Source organism: Chelonoidis abingdonii, chromosome 2 (assembly GCF_003597395.2).
Source record: "Chelonoidis abingdonii isolate Lonesome George chromosome 2, CheloAbing_2.0, whole genome shotgun sequence".
Classification (NCBI taxonomy): domain Eukaryota; kingdom Metazoa; phylum Chordata; order Testudines; family Testudinidae; genus Chelonoidis; species Chelonoidis abingdonii.
The window spans coordinates 6,328,841-6,353,689 of NC_133770.1; the positions used below are offsets into that span (position 1 = coordinate 6,328,841).

The following is a 24,849-nucleotide window of genomic DNA, read 5'->3' on the forward strand; positions in this document are numbered from 1 at the left end:
ATCTGAACATAAGAACGGCCACACTGGGTCAGCCCAAAAGGTCCAACCAGCCCAGTGTCCTGTCTGCCGACAGCAGCTACTGCCAGGTGCCCAGAGGGAATGAACAAAACAGGTAACCATCAAGTGATCCATCCCCTGTCACCCATTCCCAGCTTCCGGCAAACAGAGCCTAGAGACACCATCCCTGCCCAGCCTGGCTAATAGCCATTGATGAACCTGTCCTCCAGGAACCCTGTTACAGTCTTGGCCTTCACACAGCATCTTCTGGCAACAAGTTTCACAGGCTGCCTGCACTGTGTGAAGAAATACTTCCTTTTGTTTGTTTTAAACCTACTGCCTATTAATTTCATTGGGTGACCCCTAGTTCATGTGTTATGAGGAGTAAATAACACTTCCTCATTTACTTTCTCCACACCAGTCATGATTTTATAGACCTCTATCACATCCCACCTTAGTCGGCTTTTTTCCAAGCTGAAAAGTCCCAGGCTTATTAATCTCTCCTCATATGGAAGGTGTTCCATACCCTTAATGATTTTTGTTGCCCTTTTCTGAACCTTTCCCAATTCCAATATTTGAAACCTATCAAGATATTTTCCTCATATACGCATCCCTGTCCCCCATGGCACAGTCTATCCCACAACTGCAACTGATCGCTGACCCAGAATCTGTGGGTTCAGAGCTGTGGTAACTGGATAGTTCTAGGAATGTCAGCAGTGCTCAATAACGGCCCATCTGACTTCAGGGGCGGCTGCAGGCCTCTTTTACTGGACTCTTGAAAGTTGAAATCTGATTACCGGACACTCACCACGACAGCTAAACTAAATACCCTATGTGCCAAAGCCACCACGGACTTTGGTGGTAAAGAAGGACCCACCAGATGTCACATGAAAGAAGTGGACTGGGTCTGGTGAGTTTTGGGCACAGTGCTGGGGAGAGGGAGATAAAGGATAACTCCCAGGCCCCGGTTAGTGACAGGCCATAGACCGGGGGTGACGTCTGTGCCACACTGTCTACGCTGCATGGTATTAAGCTTACACAGGCCACTTCACTGGAGAGCAAGAGCCTCTCCCGACACGGGCAGGTGCCTTCAGCTGCCATTTTCCCCCTCGCCAGACAGATATCAGCTTCTCAGCCAAGTCCAGGCCAACGGACCATGTGGAGCCTGGAACCACAGCACTAGGCACCAGGTAAGTGGGGGACATGAAGACCTGGGAGATGGTTTGGAAACAAGAGGGAGCGTGGGCTATAATGGCAGAGAGAAAGGAAGGTCAGGGCAAAACTGGGAGGCAAGATCAAACCAGTATCTTAGATGCCTATATACAAATGCTAGAAGTATGGGTAATAAGCACGAATCATTAGAGGCTAAGGTGAACAAGTTCTCCCCTCTCCTCATGAACCCTTTTAGAGTACCTGAAACTGCTATCATGTCCCCTCTCAGTCTTCTCTTTTCCAAACTAAATAAACTCAATTCTTTCAGCCTTCTTCATAGGTCATGTTCTCAAGACCTTTAATCATTCTTTTGCTCTTCTCTGGACCCTCTCCAATTTCTCCACATCTTTCTTGAAATGCGGTGCCCAGAACTGGACACAATACTCCAGTTGAGGCCTAACCAGCGCAGAGTAGAGCAGAAGAAGACTTCTCGTTTCTTGTATAGAGAGGTAGCTGTGTTAGTCTGGATCTGTAAAAGCAGCAGAGAATCCTGTGGTACCTTATAGACTAACGGACGTTTGGAGCATGAGCTTTCGTGGGTGAATAACCCACTTCGTCAGATGCATTAGTGGAAATTTCCAGGGCAGGTGTATATATGCTAGCAGAAAGCTAGAGATAAACGAGGTTAGTTCAATCAGGGAGGATGAGGCCCTGTTCTAGCAGCTGAGGTGTGAAAACCAAGAGAGGAGAAACTGGTTCTGTAGTTGGCAAGCCATTCACAGTCTTTGTTCAGTCCTGAGCTGATGGTGTCAATTTGCAGATCAACTGAAGCTCAGCAGTTTTCTTTGAAGTCTGGTCCTGAAGTTTTTTGCTGCAGGGTGGCCACCTTAAGGTCTGCTATAGGTGTGGCCAGGGAGTTGAAGTGTTCTCCTACAGGTTTTTGTATATTGCCATTCTAATGTTCTGATTTGTGTCATTTTATCCTTTTCCGTAGAGACTGTCCAGTTTGGCCGATGTACATAGCAGAGGGGCATTGCTGGCATATGATGGCTTATATTTACATAGTGGATGTGCAGGTGAATGAACCGATGATGGTGTGGTGATCTGGTTAGGTCCTGTGATGGTGTCGCTGGTGTAGATATGTGGGCAGAATTGGCATCGAAGTTTGTTGCATGATTGTTCCTGAGCTGGAGTTACTGTGGTGTGGTGTGCAGTGCTGGAGATACGTTTCAGGTTGGCAGGTTTCTGTGGGCGAGGACAGCTTCCACCCACCATCAACCTCAGCCTGGAACAATCTACACGGGAGGTCCACTTCCTAGACACCACGGTCAAATAAGGGATGGTCACATTAACACCACCCTATGTCGAAAACCTACCACCACTATGCTACCTTCATGCCTCCAGTTCCATCCCGGGCACATCACACGATCCATTGTTCTACAGTCAAGCCTGAGGTATAACCGCATTGCTCTATCACCGTCAGACAGAGACCAACACCTACAAAATCTCCACCAAGCATTCTCAAAACGACAATACCCGCACAAAAAATAAGGAAACAGATAAACAGAGCCAGACGTGTACCCTAAGCCACAACTGCAGACAAACCAAGAAAGAAACAGCAGGACCTCCACTGGCCATCACAATACAGCCCCAGCTAAAACCCCTCCAACGCATCATCAGGATCACAAACCCATACTGGACATGATCCACACATTCACAGGCCTGGGTGGCAGGCCAGTCCTCGCCCACAAACAACCTGCCAACCTGAAACGTATCTTTTTATAGATGGGCACTAGATTTGCCCTTTTCAGTCTTCTGGAATCTCTCCCGTCTCCATGACTTTCCAAAGTATAGCTAGAGGCTCAGATACCTCCTCTATTAACTCCTTGAGTATTCTAGGATGCATTTCATCAAGCCCTGGTGACTGCAGGCATCTAACTTTTTATTCATCCTTTGTAATCTGACCTAGTTTCCATTTTTTTATATACTCCTTTTTATTTTGTAGGTCATGCAAGATCTCATGGTTAAAGCCAAGGTGGTCTTTGTCACATTTTCTATCTTTCCTACCCGCGATAGCTTGCTTTTGGGCCCTTAATGGTGTCCCTTTGAAAACTGCCAACTCTCCTCATGTGTTTTCCCTCAGTCTTGATTCCCATGGGACGTTACCCACAGCTCTCTGAGCTTACAAAATCCGCCTTCTGAGAATCCATGGTCTCTATTTTACTGTACTCCCTTCTACTTCTTCCTTAGAATTGCAAACTCTATGGTTTCATGATCACTTCACCCAAGCTTCCTTCTACTTTCAAATTCTCAATGAGTTCCTCCTATTTGTTAAAATCAAGTCTAGAACACTTCCCCTAATGTAGCTTTTCAACCTTCTGAAAGAAAAAGTCTGCAATGCAGTCCAGGAACCTATTGGATAGTTGTGCCCACGGTGTTATTTTCCCAACATATATCTGATTAGTTGAAGTCCCCATCACCACCAAATCTTGGGCTTTGGATGATTTTGTTAGTTGTTAAAAAAACCTCATCCACCTCTTCCATCTGGTTAAGTGGCTGTGGAGACTCCTAGCACGACATCACCCTTGTTTTTTACCCTTTTTCCTAACCCAGAGACTCTCAACACTTCCGTCTCCTATGTCCATCTCTACCTCAGTCCAAGTGTACTTTTTAATATCATAAGGCAACACCTCCCCTTTTTCCCCGTCTATCCTTCCTGAGCAAACTATACCATCCCACCAACATTCCAATCATGTGTATTATCCCACCAAGTGTCAGTGATGCAACAATGTCATATTGTATTTATTTATTACACTCCAGTTCTTCTGCTTTATTAGCCATACTCTGCATTTTATATAGGCATCTAAGATACTGGTTTGATCTTGCTCTCCCATTTTGCCTGACCTTCCTTTCTCTCTGCATTATACGCCCACGCTCCTCTTGTTCAAACATTCCCAGGTCTTCATGTCCCACTTACCTGGTGCCTATGCTGTGGTTCCAGGCTCCACATGGTCCGTTGGCCTGGACTTGCTGAGAAGCTGATATCTGTCTGGCGAGGGGAAAATGGCAGCTGAAGGCACCTGCCCGTGTCGGAGAGGCTCTTGCTCTCCAGTGAAGTGGCCTGTGTAAGCTAATACCATGGCAGCGTAAGACAATGTGGCACAGACGTCACCCCGGTCTATGGCCTGTCACTAACGGGGCTGGGAGTTATCCTTTATCTCCTCTCCCCAGCACTGTGCCAAAACTCAACCAGACCCATCCATTCTTTCATGTGACATCTGGTGTCCTCTTTACCACCAAAGTCCGTGGTGGCTTTGGCACATAGGATTTATTTAGCTCAGTGGTGAGTGTCCGGTAATCAGATTTCAACTTTCAAGAGTCCAGTAAAAGAAGGCCTGCAGCCGCCCTGAAGTCCGATGGGCCGTTATGAGCATGCTGACATTCCTAGAACTATCCAGTTAACCAGCTTCTGAACCCACAGATTCTGGTCAGCGATCAGTTGCAGTTGTGGGATAGACTGTGCCATGGGACAGGGATGCGTATATGAGGAAAATATCTTGATAGTTTCAAAATATGGAATTGGGAAAGGTTAGAAAAGGCAACAAAAATCATTAAGGTATGGAACACCTTCCATATGAGGAGAGATTAATAAGCCTGGACTTTTCAGCTTGGAAAAAAGCGACTAAGGTGGTGTGGATAGAGGTCTATAAAATCATGACTGGTGTGGAAGAAAGTAAATGAGGAAGTGTTATTTACTCCTCATAACACATGACTAGGGTACCCAATGAAATTAATAGCAGTAGGTTTAAAACAAACAAAAGGAAGTATTTCTTCAACAGTGCAGGCAGCCTGTGAAACTTTTGCCAGAAGATGCTGTGTGAAGGCCAAGACTGTAACAGGTTCCTGGAGGACAGTTCATCAAATGGCTATTAGCCAGGCTGGGCAGGGATGGTCTCTAGGCTCTGTTTGCCGGAAGCCTGGGAATGGGTGACAGGGGATGGATCACTTGATGGTTACCTTTTTTGTTCATTCCCTCGGCACCTGGCAGTAGCTGCTGTCGGCAGACAGGACACTGGGCTGGTTGACCTTTTGGGCTGACCCAGTGTGGCCGTTCTTATGTTCAGATAGAGACATTGGTTTGTGCTGCTGCAGCCTCGCCTGTTAGGTGCAAGCTGGGAGTGCAGTGCATTGGTGTGACCATGCCAGAGTGTTCTCTTACCCTAGTACAACAAACAAAAGTAGAAATTTCCTTTAGCTGCTGGCCTGCTCTGCCCTGGTGTCAGGACCTACTTTGTGTCTCGTTGCAAATAATAGCCCAGGGCAGTTTTGCATTTAAGCTGCCGCTTGTTCTGGACAGCAGTCACTCGAAAGAATTGGTTGCTCTATCGTGCTTGCATCTTTGCCAGTGCGACCTGGAGACTCCACTTTGGATGAAGCTACACTGGACCAATGCAATCTTATTCTGGAATAAACATGACCCATATGGAGTTATTCTGGATGCTTTTGTCCTTTAATGTGTCCCCTGCCTTAATCCGAATAACTTGCACATGTAAACGAGTCTAACAGAAATGTTTGTCCTAATCCCTCTCCCCAAGCCCACAAGGAGTACTTCTGTTTCCCTCCCTTCAAGCTAGGACATGTTGGCAAGGCGTGGAGAAAGATCCCAGTGGTTCAGTAATCATGAAATGTCGGAAGGACCTCAAGAGGTCATTTAGTCCAGTTCTCTGCACGAGTAAACTAGACCAGCCTTGCCACGTTTTTCTAACTTCTCCGTAAAACTCCTACAAAAGCTAAGTTTGCACTACCTCCTTGGACGCTTATTCCAGTCCTTACCAGTCTTCTAGTGAGGCCTTTTCCTAATGTCCAACCTAAATCTCCCTTGCTGCAGTTAAGCCCATGCTTTTGTTCTATCTTAGCTAAGGTGAACAAGTTTTCTCCCTCCTCCTCATGACACCTTTTAGAAACCTGAAACTGCTATCATGTCCCCTCTCAGTCTTCTCTTTTCCAAAACTAATAAACTCAATTCTTTCAGCCTTCCTTCATAGGTCATGTTCTCAAGACCTTTATCATTCTTTTGCTCTTCTCTGGACCCTCTCCAATTTCTCCACATCTTTCTTGAAATGCGGTGCCCAGAACTGGACACAATACTCCAGTTGAGGCCTAACCAGCGCAGAGTAGAGCAGAAGAAGACTTCTCGTTTCTTGTATCAGAGAGGTAGCTGTGTTAGTCTGGATCTGTAAAAGCAGCAGAGAATCCTGTGGTACCTTATAGACTAACGGACGTTTGGAGCATGAGCTTTCGTGGGTGAATACCCACTTCGTCAGATGCATGTAGTGGAAATTTCCAGGGGCAGGTGTATATATGCTAGCAAGAAAGCTAGAGATAAACGAGGTTAGTTCAATCAGGGAGGATGAGGCCCTGTTCTAAGCAGCTGAGGTGTGAAAACCAAGAGAGGAGAAACTGGTTCTGTAGTTGGCAAGCCATTCACAGTCTTGTTCAGTCCTGAGCTGATGGTGTCAATTGGCAGATCAAACTGAAGCTCAGCAGTTTCTCTTTGAAGTCTGGTCCTGAAGTTTTTTTGCTGCAGGGTGGCCACCTTAAGGTCTGCTATAGTGTGGCCAGGGAGGTTGAAGTGTTCTCCTACAGGTTTTTGTATATTGCCATTCTAATGTCTGATTTGTGTCCATTTTATCCTTTTCCGTAGAGACTGTCCAGTTTGGCCGATGTACATAGCAGAGGGGCATTGCTGGCATTTGATGGCTTATATTTAATGTGGATGTGCAGGTGAATGAACCGATGATGGTGTGGCTGATCTGGTTAGGTCCTGTGATGTGTTCGCTGGTGTAGATATGTGGGCAAATTGGCATCGGAAGTTTGTTGCATGATTGTTCCTGAGCTGGAGTTACTGTGGTGTGGTGTGCAGTGCTGTGAGAATACGTTTCAGGTTGGCAGGTGTCTGTGGGCGAGGACAGCTTCCACCCACCAATCAACCTCAGCCTGGAACATATCTACACGGGAGGTCCCTTCCTGACACCACGGTGCAAATAAGGGATGGTCACATTAACACCACCCTAGTTCGAAAACCATCACCTACTCCTATGCCACCTACTCCTCTTCATGCGCTCCAGCTTTCCCATCCCGAGATCTCATGCGTCCATGTTCAGTCAAGGACTCGGCTAAGCCGATTGCTGCACTACCGTCAGACAGAGCACACACACCTCAAAATCTTCACCAAGCATTCTCAAAACGACATACCCGCACAGAAAATAAGGAAACAGATCCACAGAGCCAGACGTGTTACCAAAGCCCTACTGAGACAAACCCAGAAAGAAACCAGCAGGACTCCACTGGCCATCCACATATACAGCCCCAGCTAAAACCCCTCCACGCATCATCAGGGATCTACAACCCATCACTGGACATGATCCCCACTTTTCACAGCCTGGGTGGCAGGCCAGTCCTCGCCCACAAACAAACCTGCCAACCTGAAACGTATCTTTTTATAGATGGGCACTAGATTTGCCCTTTTCAGTCTTCTGGAATCTCTCCCGTCTCCCATGACTTTTCCAAAGATAATAGCTAGAGGCTCAGATACCTCCTCTATTAACTCCTTGAGTATATCTAGGATGCATTTCATCAAGCCCTGGTGACTTGCAGGCATCAACTTTTCTATTCATCCTTTGTAATCTGACCTAGTTCCATTTTTTATATACTCCTTTTTATTTTGTAGGTCATGCAAGATCCATGGTTAAGCCAAGGTGGTCTTTGCACATTTTCTATCTTTCCTACCCTGAATGCTTGCTTTTGGGCCCTTAATGGTGTCCCTTTGAAAACTGCCAACTCTCCTCAGTGTTTTTCCCTCAGTCTTGATTCCCATGGGACGTTACCCATCAGCTCTCTGAGCTTACACAAAATCCGCCTTCTGAAATCCATGGTCTCTATTTTACTGTACTCCTTCTTACTTCTTCCTTAGAATTGCAAACTCTATGGTTTCATGATCACTTTCACCCAAGCTTCCTTCTACTTTCAAATTCTCAATGAGTTCCTCCTATTTGTTAAAATCAAGTCTAGAAACAGCTTCCCCTAATGTAGCTTTTTCAAACCTTTGAAAGAAAAAGTCTGCAATGCAGTCCAGGACCTATTGATAATCTGTGCCCACGGTGTTATTTTCCCAACATATTCTGATAGTTGAAGTCCCCATCACCACCAAATCTTGGCGCTTTGGATGTTTTGTTTAGTTGTTAAAAAAGCCTCTCCACCTCTTCCATCTGGTTAAGTGGCCTGTGGTAGACTCCTTGCACGAACTCACCTTGTTTTTTACCCCTTTTATCCTAACCAGAGACTCTCAACACTTCCGTCTCCTATGTCCATCTCTACCTCAGTCCAATGTGTACATTTTTAATATCATAAGGCAACACCTCCTCCTTTTTCCCGTCTATCCTTCACTGAGCAAACTATACCCATCCACACCACATTCCAATCATGTATTATCCCACCAAGTGTCAGTGATGCACAATGTCATATTGTATTTATTTATTAGCACTTCCAGTCTTCCTTGCTTATTACCCTGTACTTCTAGCATTTGTGTGTGTAGCATTCTAAACACTGGAATAAATTGCCTAGGGAGGTTGTGGAATCTCCATCTCTGGAGATATTTAAGAGTAGGTTAGATAAATGTCTATCAGGGATGGTCTAGACAGTATTTGGTCCTGTCATGAGGGCAGAGGACTGGACTCTATGACCTCTCAAGGTCCCTTCTAGTCCTAGAGTCTTTGACTCTGAGTCTATTTACCAAGCGAGGAGGAGATGTCAGACTTGCTTCTCCAAGCCTCTGAGGGAAAGGAGGGCAGCCCAGTGAGACGGACGGCTGAGGACGTTTGGAAGCAGGGAGGCAGTGGCAAGGGCAGCAGGCAAGGCCGCCTTGTGAGTGACTTATCGGTACAGGTACATGGGTGCCCTCAGGAGACTGCCCCTGGTCTGGGTGAAAGCCCCACAGTACAGGGAGTGGGGGGCAGGGAGTCCCTCCTCATCTCTCCCATGAAGACACTGTGGTTTGGCTGGCTATGCCCACAACCTGCGAGGCAGGGGTCTGGACAGTGCGAAGGTCCTAGGGGTGGCTCAGTGGGCTGTCATGGGGGCACCTGCAGGACAGGGGCAGTAAGCATGCTAGCAAGTCACTCAGCCTACAAGCAGCATGCCCAGTTCTGGCCTCCACAGGCCTAGGCCCAAGCCACAGCCCAGTGAAGTCAGTGGAAGCCTTTCCATTACCTTCATCGCACGTTGCATCGTGCTCATCATCTCTCCAGCTACCCCTTGCTGCAGTGGTGTTCTGCATACCCTCTGCTCCATCTCCCCCACCGCAGCCATGGCTCAGAGCCACGCCAGAGCTCCCCCATTAACATACGGCATAACCGTGGCCAGGTCTCCCTGTCCCCTCCACTTCCCCATACCCCCAGGCAGCAGAGCTCTATCCAGAGAAGTCACAATTTAACATCCTGGCCAGGACCTAAGGAGCAGCCAGGCTCTTTGGATGCCAGCGCCGCTCATTTGCTTGGCAAGGGAGGTGGGAGACACGTACATGATGCAAGCAGCAGCAGCCTTTCCTCCATGGCAACGATTCATGCCAGGACCAAGACGACGGAGCAACAATCAGGTGGAGTCTCCCTCCAACCAGCTGGCCTGTTGTTTCGTACTGCTGCCACGATTTACCATCCCCACTGCCATCCATCTAGGCAGCACCAGCAGGTTATTTGTGCACACCAGTCCAGTTCTCTCTTCAGGGGCCCGGGACACCCTTCGTCACACAGCAGCACTGCCAGGCAGTTACAAAAGGACGGCAAAGCCTTTGATCATAGGATCTCGGAAAGACATTGGCTCAGGTACAAACTTTCAGCTTAACTCCAGTACAAGAGCTCAGCTCGGTGGGGTAAATCCATCATCCCGATAATACACAGCATGCACCTTGGCTCCAGAGTTCACTTCCTTGCTGCAGAATTTTGTTCCAGGGTGCATTGTGTTTTAAAAGTACGCTTATAGCCTTCATGGCTATGAGATACCCTAGCCAATATGAACCTCCTTGTGAACCGATGGGGTAATTCCTGCCTTAATCTGCAGAGAGCCTGAACCAAAAGCTCGGAGAGGTGTGAACCATCCCATTCATCTTCATCAGTGCTCTATGGACACTTGCAGTGACTCTGTAGCCCCAGAGAGTTTGGCATTTAAGAACATAAGAACAGACATACAGGGTCAGACCAAAGGTCCATCTAGCCCAGAATCCTGTCTTCCAACAGTGGCCAGTGCCAGGTGCCCCAAAGGGAATGAACAGAACAGGGAATCACCCAAGTGATCCATCCCCTCATACATTCCCAGCTTCTCCCCCCTCCCTAGCATGAGACAGAATTTGCCACTTTGCTGCAGCAATGTTTTATTTGATCTCCCTGTCTGCAACTGTCTCCCTCTCTGCAACTTCCCCCCTCACCCATCCAAGAGGCAGCATGAGGGGTTGTTCCAGGGGGCCAGACAGCAGGGTTCAGGGCACTAGAGGTAGCTGTGAGGGAACAGGAGAAGTTAGCCGCATAGACTGGAGAACTGGGCGCTTGGAAAAGAGCACAGGAACCCAGGCCTAGGGGGGGGGAGGGGAGGGGAAGGAGAATGAGTCACTGAAGCCAGCTCCAAGCTCCCCTCTTCCATAGCACACATGGGGACGGGAGGAGCTTGAAGGCTCCCCCATTGCAGGGGGCTGGGGGGGATCTGTCTGCTGCAGGCCTGCCCGGGGACACGAAAAGGTGGAGGGGACCAGAAGACCTGGCCACGTAGCCATGGTTATGCTACGCATTATTGCAACTCTGGACAATATTGTGCCAGAGACAGGGGACAGTAGTGAAAAAACCCATCCTTGGACAATCAGAGTTTAGACAGATTAGTATCTGCACGCCACAAGCAGGGGGGCAGAATGAATCATAGAATCACAGAACTGGAAGGGACCTTGAGAGGTTATCTAGTCCAGTCCATTGCACTCAAGGCAGGACTAAGTATTATCTAGACCATCCCTGACAGGTGTTTGTCCAATCTGCTCTTAAAAATCCCCAATGATGGAGATTCCACAACCTCCCTGGCCAATTTATTCCACTGCTTAACCGCCCTGACAGTTAGGAAGTTTTGCCTAATGAAGGGTCTATTAGGAAGATTATCCATTTTTATTCACTTACTTGTACTGTATGGGTTGTTCTTCCAGAGGCCAATGCTGGAGAATTTTGCCTAGCAGTACCCATAGCCCCTCCCTTGGCCATGGAGCACAGACTCCAATGCAGACGGGACAGAGGGCGGGCTGGGGAATATACGTCTGCATCACATATTGAAGAGTTAAATACATGTCAAGTAACCGTTTTTGCTTCTTTTTCGAGTAGATGCAGATGTGTATTCCTTGTAGGTGACTCACAAGCAGTACTAGCAGGAGGTGGGGCTCAGAGTTCATTTAAACAAGAATTGCCTTCCCAGAATTTGCAGCTGAGCTAGATGTAGTCGTAACGGCATAGCGGTTTGTAAACGTACATACAGAGGACCAAATGGCAGCCCTGCAAATGTTCCATATAGGAATGTCACTTAGATTCATCATCAATGTGGCCTAGGACTTCATGAGATGAGCATGCACCCTTTGAGGGGACACAGTCGGAGACACATCATATGCAGTCATGGTACAGGAAGTTATTATCCACCTGGAGATTGTTTGTGCAGAGACTGCTTACCCCTTCATTCCGTCCGCATATGAAACAGATAGCACAAAGAACAGAACAGTTTAGTCCAATCCAGGTAAAAAGTCAAACCTGGCCTGACATCCAACGTATGAAGATCCTGCTCATCTGAGGTTGAATGCGGCTTAGAGAAAAAACACTGGGAGATGTATATCTTGGTTTAAGTGAAACCGAGAAACCACTTTAGATTAAAAAACAAAAACAAAAACAAAAACCCTCAGGATGCAGCTGCAGGGTTACTGTGTCTTTGGAAAAATTGCATGCAAGGATGTGCCACCCTCAAAGCCTGCAACTCACTCTCCCACTGGCAGATGTTATGGCCACAAGAGGAAAGGAGAGAGTTTTCTGACATGGAACGGAGAGAGAAGACGTTGCCAGAGGCTCAAACGGAGGGCCCATAAGAGCAGCTAAGACCATACTAAGATCCTGCAAAGGAACCGGCTCTTTAACTGGCAGGTAGAGACTAGTGATTCCTTTCAAGAGCCTCTCTGCCATGGAGTTCGAAAACACCAACTTCCCATGGATAAGTGGATGAAATGCTGAAATCACCTGAGTGGACTTGTAACAAACTTTTAAGTGCAAGACTGGAAGACTGAAGGTGTAAAAGGTACTTCAAAATGTCCTGGCTACAAGCCAACTTCAGTTTAACTCCCTAGGCTAACGACCACATGGAGAATTGCTTCTACTTGGCCAAGTAGGCCACTCTGATGGAAGGCTTTCTACTATTAGGCAAGAACTGGGCTTGTTTAATTTGCAGAAGAGAAGAGTGAGAGGGGATTTGATAGCTGCTTTCAACTACCTGAAAGGGGGTTCCAAAGGGGATGGAGCTCAGTTGGTCTCAGTGATGGTAGATGACAGAGCAAGGAGCGATGGTCTCAAGTTGCAGTGGGGGAGGTTTAGGTTGGATATTAGGAAACACTATTTCACTAGGAGGGTGGTGAAGCACTGGAATGGGTTCCCTAGGGACAGGGCCGGCTTTAGAAAGTGCAGGGCCCAATTCGAACAGTTTCGATAGGGCCCCGGCAGGGATGACTAAAAAAAAACCACACGGGGCTTGTGCTCACTGGGCGGTGCTCCGAGTCTTTGGCAGCGGGTCCTTCACACGCTCCAGGTCTTTGGCGGCACTGAAGGACCTGCCGTCCAAGTGCCACCGAAGACCTAGAGCAAGCGAAGGACCTGCTGCCCAAGTGCCGCCGAAGACCCGGAGGGAGCAAAGGACCCATTGCTGAAGTGCTGCCGAAGACCCGGAACACTGCCAGGTAAGTAAAAATTAAAAAGGCGCCTCTAGCCAGGGAAGGGATTCTCACTGGGCACGGGGCCCAATTCAGGGAATTGGTGGAATAGGCCTAAAGCCAGCCCTGCCTAGGGAGGTGGTGGAATCTCCATCCTTAGGAGGTTTTTAAAGCCCAGCTTGACAAAACGCTGGCTGGGATGATTTAGCTGGTGTTGGTCCTCCTTTGAGCGACGGTTGGACTAGATACCTCCTGAGGTCTCTTCCAACCCTGATATTCTATGATTCTAAGATTTGCGAGATTGCCTCAAACGTCATTCCTCCTCTAACCAGGCAGCATCCACACCGTGAGATGCAAGGAGCTGAGCACCGGATGTAAAACTTGACTGTAACGCTGAGTCAGGAGGTCGGGGTGAAAAAGAGGTATGGGAGGCTGAACTGATAAATGTGAGGAGGTCAGAGAACTAACATTGTTTCGGTCATGCTGGAGCAATGAAAGTGAGCTTGGCGAGGTCCAATTTCAGCTTGAGAATGACCGGCGGGATGATCAGCATTGGAGGAAAAGCACACAGGAATGCCAGTTCCCAGCTCAGGTGAAAAGCACCAGTCACGGAGCTTGGATTGAGACCCCTTCCAGAGCTGTACAGACTGCATTTCTTGTTGCGTTTCATGGCAAACATGTTGATCGTCAGAATGCCCCAAACTGCACAGATGGCCCGCAGGACCCTGGGCTTCAGAGACCACTCATGATTCAGGGAGAAATTTCTGCTGAGGCCATTCGCCAGGTGATTCTGTATCCCAGGTAAGTGATTGGCCACGGGGGTAACGTTTTCCCTGATGCAAGACTGCCAGAGCCTGATCACCTCCTGACACAGCATGTTGGTGTGTGCTCCTCCCTGTCGGGATCACCTAATATGTCAGAATGGCATTGTGAGTGAGTATGGAACTGCTGAGTCCCTGATGTCATCTCAAAGGGCCTGACAGCCACTGTAGCTGGCACAAAGCTCTAGGACACGGAGATGCAGAGAAGCTTCCTTCCAACAGGCCTTGAACTTTCAGCAACCCCAGATGTGCTCCCCAACCTATGAAGGATCCACTGGCGACTACAGTTGTGGGCAGAGGGGACCAGCGAAGGTAACACCCTGACACACATTGAACTGAACCATTAACCACTGTACATAGTCCAAGATCAGTGGAGTGAGTCGGATCAGTCTGTCTGTGGGATGACTGTTTAGATGATGGCCTGACTTCAGCCACGTTTGAAGAGGATGAAAGCAACATCTGTCAGACTGGACCTGTGTGCAAGTAGCAATATGATCAGCAACCTCCGCCATACGCGGCCTGTGGTTGAGGGGACAGACTGCAGCTCCACACATCGGTGGCGAATTTGCCTGGAACTGGTCAGTTGGCAGAAACACCCTTGACCTTGTAGAGTCTAGCAGGGCCGCAATGAACTCAATTCTTCGAGTAGGAACCAATACTGATGTTAAGAACATAAGAACAGCCATGGGTCAGACCAATGGTCCATCTAGCCCAGTATCCTGTCTTCTGACAGTGGCCAGCGTCAGATGCTTCAGAGGGAATGAACAGAACAAGACAATTTATTGTCTGATTCACCTCCTCTCGTCCAGTCCAAGCTTTTGGCACTTAAAAGCTTAGGGACAGCTGGAGCATGGGGTTGCATCCCTGAGCATCTTGGCTAACAGCCATTGATGGACCTAGCCTCCATGAATTTATCTAGCTCTTTTTTGAATCCTGTTATAATCTTGGCCTTCACAACCATTTACCCCTTTTTCCAGACAATTTAGGACTATGTTGAGAAAGCACAGGTCCCAGTACAGATCCTTGAGGGACCCCACTAATGAACTCTATCCACTGTCCCTGACAGGACCTTCCCATTTTTCCCATGATGGCTCTCTTTGCTTAAGAGCCTTTGGTGAGGGACCTTGTCAAAGGCTTTCTGAAAGTCCAAGTACATTATATCCACTGGATTGTCCTTGTCCATGTGTTTGTTGACTTCCTCAAAGAATTCTAATAGATTGGCGAGGCATGATTTCCCTTTAGTAGCCACGCTGACTTTTCCCCAACACACTGCATTCTACTAGGTGTCTGATAATTTTGTTCTTGACTATCATTTCAACCAGTTTGCCGGGTACTGAAATTAGCCTTACTGGGCTGTAACTGCCAGGATTGTCTCTGGAGCCTTTTTTAAAAAACAGTGTTACATTAGCTATCCTCCAGTCATCTGGTACAGAGGCTAATTTAAATAATAGGTTATATACCACTTAGTAGTTCTGCAATTTTATCTTTGAGTTTCTTCAGAACTAGTATTTTAATTTGCTGTTTAACTTGTCAATTTGTTCCAAAACCGCCTCTACTAACACCTCAGTCTGGGACAGTTTCTCAAATCTGTCACCTGAGATGAATGGCTCAGATGTGAGATTCTCCCTCTCATCTTCTGCTGTGAAGACTGTGGGGAAGCTAAATAAATTCTTTGCATCAATGTCCTTGTCTTCCTTGAGTGCTCCCTTTTAGCACTTCGATTGCTCAGTTGCCTCACTGATCGGCAGGCTTCCTGTTTCTGAAGTACTTAAAACAAACAGCTCCTTTCTATTTTTCTCAACAGGATTTCACTTAGTCCTGCCATGAGTACCGGAGACTGGACTAGGTGACCTCTCAAGATCCCTTCCAGCCCTATGTTTCTATTATTTCAATTTTTAGAGGAAGCCTTTTTATCTCTAACTACCTCTTCCGCTCTGTTTAGCCATGGGGTCATTATTTTCATCCTCTTAACTGTTTTATTTGAGATACACATATAGCATAAGCATCTATTATAGTGCTTTAAATTAGGGGTGTCTGCAGCTTGCAGGCATTTCACTCTTGTGACTGTTCCTTTTAATTTCCATTAACTGGCCTCTCATTTTTGTATAGTCCCTTTTCGAAGTTAAATACTAGTGTGGTGGGTTTCTTGGGTATTTCCCACCCCTCCCCAAAGGAATATTAAATTTAATTACATTATTGCTGTTATTACCAAGCAGTTCAGCTATATGCACCTCTTGGACCAGATCCTGTGTGCCATGTGTCCCAGAAACTGTCATTAATGGTGTCTAGAAATTCTCTCTCTGCATCCCTCTCATAGCTTTCCTACTCAGATTTGAACCTTAGCGTTCATATCTGAGCAGCTAGCATGAACCCTCTAAGCTTAATTACCAGCTTAGATCTGATCTTGCTGCCACCAGCCAAGAATTTCCAGTGTCTTGGCTCACTCTGGTCTCCAAAACCCCGGGGACCCCAAGACTCAGAGGCTCTGAGTCTTACACAAAGGGAAATAAACCCTCCCCACTCTCTCCCACCAGAATTTTCTTCTGGGCTAACCTGAGAGTTACTGATGCAACCTCTTTACATCACAATACCAAGAGCATGTCTCCTCTCTTCACAAAGAGCACAACCAAAGACAAGGAAAAAAAAGATTCTCTCTTCTCCGTAGCTTCTTCCCGCCTGGGACACTAGGAGAGTTAAACACAGAGAGCAGTTTCCCCGCCCCGTCTTTCCTTTCTCCCACCAATGTTCCTGGTGGTCACTAGAAAAAAAAATCAACAGGTCTTAAAAAGCAAACTTTTAATAAAAAAAAGAAAGAAAGAATAGAATAACGTTCTCTGTAATCTAGATGGTAAAATACAGGGCTTTCAATTTATAGAAATGAATAAAAATAGAAAAGGGACAAACAGCCTTACCCAAACAAACAATTTAAAGTACTTAGACCAAATACACATAAAAAGACCACCAGCCAGATACCACAGATGCAAATACAGCAAACAATTTAAAAGACTATACTTTGCTAACTTTGTACTTACAACTGGAACAGAAGATTAGAAGGACTGGAAATAGACCCTCTCATGCTGAGAGAGCACAGACAAGACAAAGACCAAGACGAACAACCCCACAAATTCCCTCCCTTAAGCTTTGAAAAATCCAGTTTCCTGATTGGTCCTCTTGTCAGGTGTTTGGTTCCCTTTGTTAACCCTTTACAGGTAAAAGAAACATTAACCCTTAGCTATCTGTTTATGACAATCCCATCCTCAGGTGACATGTTCCCAGTCAATATGGGGATAGTTGAAAACTGCCATTATTGGAGATTGTTTTGGAGTCTAATCTCCTGATCATTTCACCATCCTCTTTAGGTGGTCGGTAGTATATTCCTACTGATACACTCTGATTATTCAAGCTTTCCATTGATGTTTAGGATCCGAGGATGAGACTTAAAACAGTTGAATAAGCTTAGCGTAAACTGAAGCTGGAAAGGGGATTTCTCCATGCTGATCCTGGCGTGACACCGGGGAGCGGCTGAACAGACCTGCTCCATCCCGTGTGCTGGAGAGAGTACAGCACCAGTCAGCACTACTCTTAGAAATGGAGGAAGAGTCTCCCTGAGCCTTGGAGCAGTTCCGATTAGTCTTATGGGACCTCCTCCTCCTCAACACGCTAGAGGAGGGAGAACTCCGCTTCCTCTTGGGCGAAACAGCAGGGTCCGAACGTGAAGTGACATCACCTGCCGGTTCTGAAGGCGACCACCGATCAGATGAGGACCTTGATGCATCAGCCACACGTCTCTGGCCATCCGAGGCCTCTTTTGGAATGACTTACAGATGGAGCACCATTCCTTAACATGTCCTTCACCAAGACACAAGTACCTTGGGTGGGGATCACAGGCCACAAGTCAAACAATGCTTGAACTACAGTGGGAGCCAACTACTCTAAATGCACTTAATTAAACTGAATTTACTATTAACAAGAGGGGGGAAAAAACCCTCAGAAAAAAGACTGGAAACTTGACGTGAACACACCACACCGAGCGCCAACTCTAGCTGTGGGCGGTAAGAAGGAACTGAGGCAGGTCGGGGTGGCAGCCCCCTTACATAGTTAGGGGAGGAGCGAGGGCCACAGGGCACGGGCATCCCCACTACGGGTACTGCTAGGCAAAGTGCTCCAGCTTCGGTGCACTGGGTGTGCATGCACCGACACAGAACACACGGCTGTCAGCACTGCCACCAAATTTGCTGCCATCCACAGGACAAGGGCTAGCAGAGAGCACAGCAGAGTGACTGTGCTCCAAGCCCGACTCCAAAGGCCGGGGGAGGGGAAGGTGCAAGGAACAGGAAGAGGAGTACGCCAACAAACAGTGTCTCGGGAAACTGGGACAGCACGTAAGCTTCAGAAATGCCCCCGGCTTACATTGTTGCTGGTGCATTGCAGGCTGCGGGGCACTTATGCAAATAAGACTTTGCCCAGAAGCCTCTTCTTTCTGGCCTAGCACAAATTTAAACACGCTAGCATGTCCCTCTCAGCAGAGAGGCACTGAAGATAGGGCATGCCAAGTGTCATTGATAAAACCCCTGAAAACACCCTCACCAGACCGGGCTAGGCAGAGGCTTAAGACAGCATCCCATGGCAGGGGATTACAGCTGCTTGATCTAAAAGCTCAATGAGATGCCACTCACAGCTCTATCTCCCACTCCACACACAGCCACCTTCCAAAAATAGACTCACTCAGGATCCAACAGGCTAAGCATGGAGCCCAGCCCCAGAGAGCAAAGGGATTTCTCTGCAGCTGAGCTCAGAGGGAGATAAGAGCCAGACACATTCTTCTCAGCCCCAGAACTCAGATTAACTAGCGTCGCCAGCAGAATTTGAATGGCCCAGTGGTTAGGGAGGCAGCCTGGGACTCTGAAGAGCTGGCTTTGAGCCTGTGCTCCACCATAGTCTTCCTATAGTGTGATGCTGATTCAAGATGGTAAGGCAGTCGGGAATTTCCCCCCTGGTTAGACTGGCAGTGACCGGAGGGCGGAAGAAGGGGAGGGTCGGCCTTGCTCTGCAGCGTGGGGGTGAGGGCCACTTGCCCGGAATAACGGACGTATCTCACACATTGGTGCACCTCGATCCCCCTTATTCTCTGCCTGTGGCCCATAACAGCCTTCTCTTCTGTGGGCCGTGATACTTTGGTCTAATTCAGTTGGGTGGGGGTGGGGGGGATGGTGGCCTGTGATAGACAGGAGGTCCCTTAAGGCCTTGAACTCCATGACAGTCTTTCTTCTGGTCTTCCTCCACCATAGCTAGAGAGGTTGTTTGCCCTGCAGTTTGCACAAGGAAACAGAACTGACTAATACCCCAGTACAAAGGAGGTGGCAATGTCATCTCCATAGAGAGCTCCTTGCTGTCACCACCTCCCCATGCATGGAGCAGGGAAATCAGCTCTCTGTCATCTTGCCCCACCCCCGCAATTGAGGAGGGAAGCCGCCAGGAAATTGCACTGATGGTTGGAAGATGTGAGGACAGATTGTAACATTTAGTCCGCTGGCTGCAATAGAACAAAGGGGTGTGGAAATCAACAATGTGTCGGTGTTAACCGCAGGCAGAGGGAGAGAGAGGCACAGCCACTGCATGATCTGAAACCTGGAAGCAAAGGTTTCCACAAATGGCTGCTTGGATTTCAACTATCCAGGGCCTAATTGTTAATCTCACCCAGGTGCCCAATTGTGGTTACCTGCATGAATCTGCACTGCTGCTAGCTTGGGTAAGAGTTATCAATCCACATGCTTCAGGTCATAAAACTGACCACCGGAATGAGTCAGGAAGGACTCAGTCATATAAAAACAGCATTGCTCCAAAGGTCAGATGCATTACGGGCTTTATCCTGAGTCACCTTATTGATTTCAATATGGATTGCAGGGGCTCAGCACCTTTCAGGATTAGGCTCTGTACTGTGGAGTGGTGGTATAGGACTTCCTGTCAAGCATCAGTTATCGGCCAAAATTTGAGCAAGGGAGAGTGGGAACGTGAGAAGAGTTTCGTCTGAAAGACAACCCACAATGAGCACAGTCTGGCTTTACTGCTTGAGAGCTGGTCAGATCCTCTCCAAGGGGTGAACATAATCCTCAGCCATGCAGTCAGGTCGCCTAATGGGCAGAACGCCCTCTGACCTGCCAGAGGTTTATTCCACATCTCTTCATGGGCACTTTCCTAATCTCAAAGCCTGGGGCAGTCCCAGCCCATCTTATGCCCCTTCTACAACTGGCCAGTGGAATGAAGAAGCTGGAGAGTCCAGATTTTAGCCTCCTACAGCAAGTACGTTTAAATCCACCCCGAGGCACCAAGGCAGGAGCGCGTGAGAACTGTGGAGGCTCCTCTCTGCTCGAGTGCCAGATGTACCCCCAGAGGGGTCAATGCAGGGAGCTAGGAGTCCAGGAACCAGCCACACCACAAGCCAGACACTCAGGCAGGAGACCAAGGACTCAGAATCCTCCAGAGTCTCAGAAATAGGCTCCTTGATCCTACAGAGGCTGCAGGAGCTGAATCAAAGAATCTAGATCAGTTGGCGGTTGGGGAGAGAACTCAAGAAAAAGGCCAACGCAGAGCAGGGAGTGCTGGTAGCGTCAACAACAAGCTCAGCTGCATAAATGAGGCAGAAGACGACTAGTGAAACCTCCTTCCCACCATTCCTGAGCCTGGCACGCCCTAAATCCAATTCCTCCTTTTGTTACACCGAGGTAGCCCAATGAGATTACAGGTTTTAATGACAGCATTGTGAAATATTTCACAATGCACAACCACAGGCGTGTTCCACTTGTGCATAATGCTGGCCGAGGAGCAGCCACAAATGGCATTAAGTGTAGATTAGCTGACCGTTGACAGGGCCAAGTGCAATTATTGTATAACAATTAGGGGACTTGCTAAATACAGCCGATATTTGGAGCCTGGCTTTCCTTCTGCCTTAAGCCATCCAGATTGGGCTCCGTTTCCCCAGCACAGAGCTCCTGGATCATAACTTAGGAAGTACGACATGATTAACCGTATCTATAAACATGGGAATAACCACGGCCAGGGAGAGCAGGAGCCCAAGACTGGAATAGCAGGGGAGCTGTGGGCCAGGGCCGAGTTACAAACACAGAGCTCAGCCAGTGCAAGCACTGAAGCACAGAGGAGCAGAAGAGAAAGAAAAGCTTTAATGGCTACAGCTGCCTGCATCACGTCTAGCTACAAGTCCTGCAGAGGAAAGTCACCCAAACGATTTACATCCCTGCCCCTCCTGAAAAACGCGAGCAATGAAGCATGTGGGATTTCAGGGCACTGTTGTGAGTGTAATTCCCTCGCGCTTTCAGTCGGCTGCCCCCATTCTGTCTATTCCCCAGCACAGAAGCAGCGCCATAATTGGCTGCTGCCTCTGGAGAAATTCCGCATTAGGTGGAATTGCATTAGGAGGAGATTTTCGAGCACCCCAAAGCCACAAGCGATGGGCACTAGCAAGATGCACCATCGCCCATAAGTAGTGGGCGCTGCAGGACACAATGATGCACATCCTCAGTCCTGTCCTGCAGGAAGATCTTCTCCAGAGTTAGCAGTCAAGTCTCACCCTCCTGCACGTCCCATCTAGATAGAAGGCTTCTCTTGCCTGGGATGGATGGTGGAGAACAGGCCTGGAAACAAATACAACCTAGGGGGAGACCGTGGGACCCTCACTTCCACTAGGGCTTCCAGGGAAGAGCAGCTAGCGCAGAGCAGGGGAGGAACATCCATTCCTGTGAATCCTTGTTAGATTCGCTATTATTGCACGCTCCTTAGGGCAGGGACCTCCCTTCCAGGTAATACACCGAGCACAATGATGCCTCCACATTAATGTCACGAGGCAAAGTCATGAAGCTCTTCCTCCTGGAGCAGTGATGCCTGCACCCTCAGGCGGAGGAGAATTAGAAGCCATTTGAGGTGAGACAGGGATAGTTCTTGGGATGGATCACTGGCTACAGTGCCAGTCACCTGCAAGGTGCTGGACCTGGCTCGAGCAGGTGGCTCTTGAATGTCGCTGTTGCCTGGTTTCATGCTAGCAGCTGAGCAGCAATGGATATGGGGGTCTGGGTGCAGGCCCTGGAAGGAAAGGGTCCACTTCACAACAGTAACCCTAAGTGGCACTAATTGGCCCCTTTCCTGGCAAGAGAGCAGCTAAAATCCGAATGGGCCATGGAAACTGGCCCCTCCTCTGCCCTGGGTGGTGGTCAGTCTAGGACAAAGCTCAGGCACATTTGAGAGGACAGCACAGGGGAATCTCATGCCACCATGGCTTATGCTGTTCCTCTTCACAGATTTTTGTTTGTTTGTTTTATTTTAAGAGCCGGAAGGTACCATTAGGATCACCTCATTTGACCTCCACCGTAGCAGGCAAGAGAATTTCAGCCGGCACTTCCTGCATCAAGCCCCTAGCTTCTGGTTCAGTGAGAGACTATTTTAAAAAAACATCAGGTGACAGAGAACCTTCTGTGTCCCTCGGCAATGGTCATTTCCCCTCATTGCTAAAAACAGCGTGACTTGTCACTAGGCTGAATTTGTCTAACACTGCTTCTCAGCCACTGGCTCTCATTACTGTGGGTGTACAAAGTAGTCTCCAGAGATGCTATTGTTCTGGCACTATTCGCCCAGCACTCAATTCACACTGGTTTGAGGAATAATATTAGATAGTAATCGGTGAACCCCTTAGGCAGAGAAACAAGTGAAATCCACTGAAGACACCGGCTTCCCAGGAGAATTTGTTCCATTCGATCCAAGTTCTTTAACTGCCCGTGTGATCTTCAAGCGTTTGCACTAACTAGCGTGACCACAATGCAGTCCCCAACCCAGAGTCCAGAGAAGGGGAGGGGAGAGACTCACCTCCTTGGGTCCAAAGACTGCACGGTGATGATCTTTTCAAAGTTCATGACAAACGCCTCCAGCCACTGTTGCAGGTAGATCAAGTCTTTCTAAAAAGACAAAGCGAGGACGTGGTGAGAAGTCAGGAGTAAATATAAATCAAAGGTTACCGCCACACACAGAGCTGTGAGCTGAAGAGACAGGCCTGAATTAAAACCGGCTAGTCTGAACACCCTCAGACTTCAGGGGAAGTTAGAAACAGAGGCAATTCCAGATTCAAGCTTCCCACACCTTGACGATCGATGAGAGTGCAGGATACACAGCGCTGCAGAATCCATGATATTTCCACGCATTCAGTATGTACATGCAAGAGGGTCACATGGTCAGGGTCAAACTGCCAGCCAGATTTGGGGGCATGCAGGAATTGCCTGCCCAGGTAAATTAGCAAAAACCTTGGAGAGTTTCTTTGCCCTTCTCTGAAACATGGGGCGTAGCTCACCTGCGAGGCGTGACTGGGAAGATCTCATCTCATCACCTCCCTGCCACTGCCCGGGCACTGGTGGTCCCGCCATCTCTCCTGTTCCCTGCTTGAGAGTTTAGTCTCCCAAGGACTGACATGAACTGGAGCCTTCGGGCTCAATATAAGGGTATACTGGTGAAACTGAATGGCCTGTGATGTACAGGTGATCAGACTAGATGATTTAAACGGCCCCACCTCAGCCCAGAGCGATGGGCACCCAAGCCTGGATAGGCTGAAAAGTCACATGATCAGCAGCCCATCTCATTCCCCTCCATTATGACACAACCCCTAATATGATAGCTCCCCTCCCGGATGTGTCTCCTATTACACAGCAGCCAATCACCATCAGTCTTGGACCCCCACTGTCCACTCTCAGCAAGGCTGACTCAGCCCAGCATGTTCTGAGATGCGCACTGAGCTCCAGGAGCTTCACCGGGCACCTCACTGATCTGACCTCCAGGGGCCCGGTGTGCTCGACAGAGAAGTTCCGCTTCAGTATCCTGGGCTAAAATTTCCCCTCTCCTCCTCAGAGAGGCATTACACACACACAGGTTGGTCGCTGACCTTCACCCCAGAGAGGGCTGCATCTCAGCAGCGCTGCCCGTAGTTTGTAGAATGTAAGGCTAGATTTCAAAACAGATGCCATGCAAGTTGTGCAATCCAGTTATTACTACACACACTTTTTGGAACAGCCTTTTGCCCTCAGCAGCCCCAAAACGAGACAGTAGCATTCTGCCTTTTGTAACCCTGGCCCTTTTAGCAGCACAGAGAGCACGTAGGTGAAGCGGGTGGAGTCCTAGCCGCCTTCTACTGTGCGCTGGGTTTGTTTTCTCCAGATGTCAAACTCTGATGGGCAGGTTGCACATCTAATCTATGCGCTATAAAGCGCCATGTACATTTACAGCTCAGTACTGTATAAAATGTTTATGAAACTCACCCCAACTCAGAACACAAGCAGCAATAAAGCAGCAAACTCAGGCTCCACCATAAGTTAATATGATCTTAAAATCCTCATAGGATGGTCGCACTCATGCCCCCTATTCGAGGGTGAGGAGAAAGATACTGCTAGACATCCATGCAAAACTCCCAAAGGCCAGCCAGTACAGATTCCTGTGATGAAGTGGGACTGTTCTTAATGTTTCCTCTGAATACTGTGTGGGTGCCTCAGTTTCCCCTATGCATTTCTTAAGTTTCCAGTGTGCATAAATGGCCAACAATCTGTCTCCTAGCAACAAATGGCCAGGGCCCTTCCTCCTCCCCCCCGCCCCACAAGGGAATAGCTAAAGGTGAACAAAGAGATCAGGTGACCTCCTGGCCTGGGAAAGAGACAAAAGCCGGAAAAGAGGGGCTGGAGGGGTTTCAGTTTGGGGCTGGCTGGGGACAAAAAGGGAGCGCAGATGGGGTTGTCTGGCTCGCTGGGCCCCAGAATGGGCCCGGCTGAGGGGTCCCATTTGCTGTACCTACAAGCTCTGTTTTAAACCGTGTTCCTGTCATCTAATAAACCTCTGTTTTACTGGTTGGCCAAG

The 24,849-nt window shown here is 48.3% G+C and overlaps 1 protein-coding gene across 5 annotated transcripts in view; it reads right to left on the reverse strand.

Moving 5' to 3' along the window:
* Positions 1-24,849, reverse strand: part of NBEAL2 (neurobeachin like 2) — a 196,494-nt gene that overhangs the window by 103,144 nt on the left and 68,501 nt on the right. For all 5 annotated transcript variants that reach the window (XM_075062154.1, XM_075062153.1, XM_032770619.2 and 2 more), the window contains exon 2: positions 22,825-22,913. In XM_075062154.1, coding sequence (XP_074918255.1) covers positions 22,825-22,913 — 89 coding nt within the window. The remainder of the gene's footprint in view (positions 1-22,824; positions 22,914-24,849) is intronic.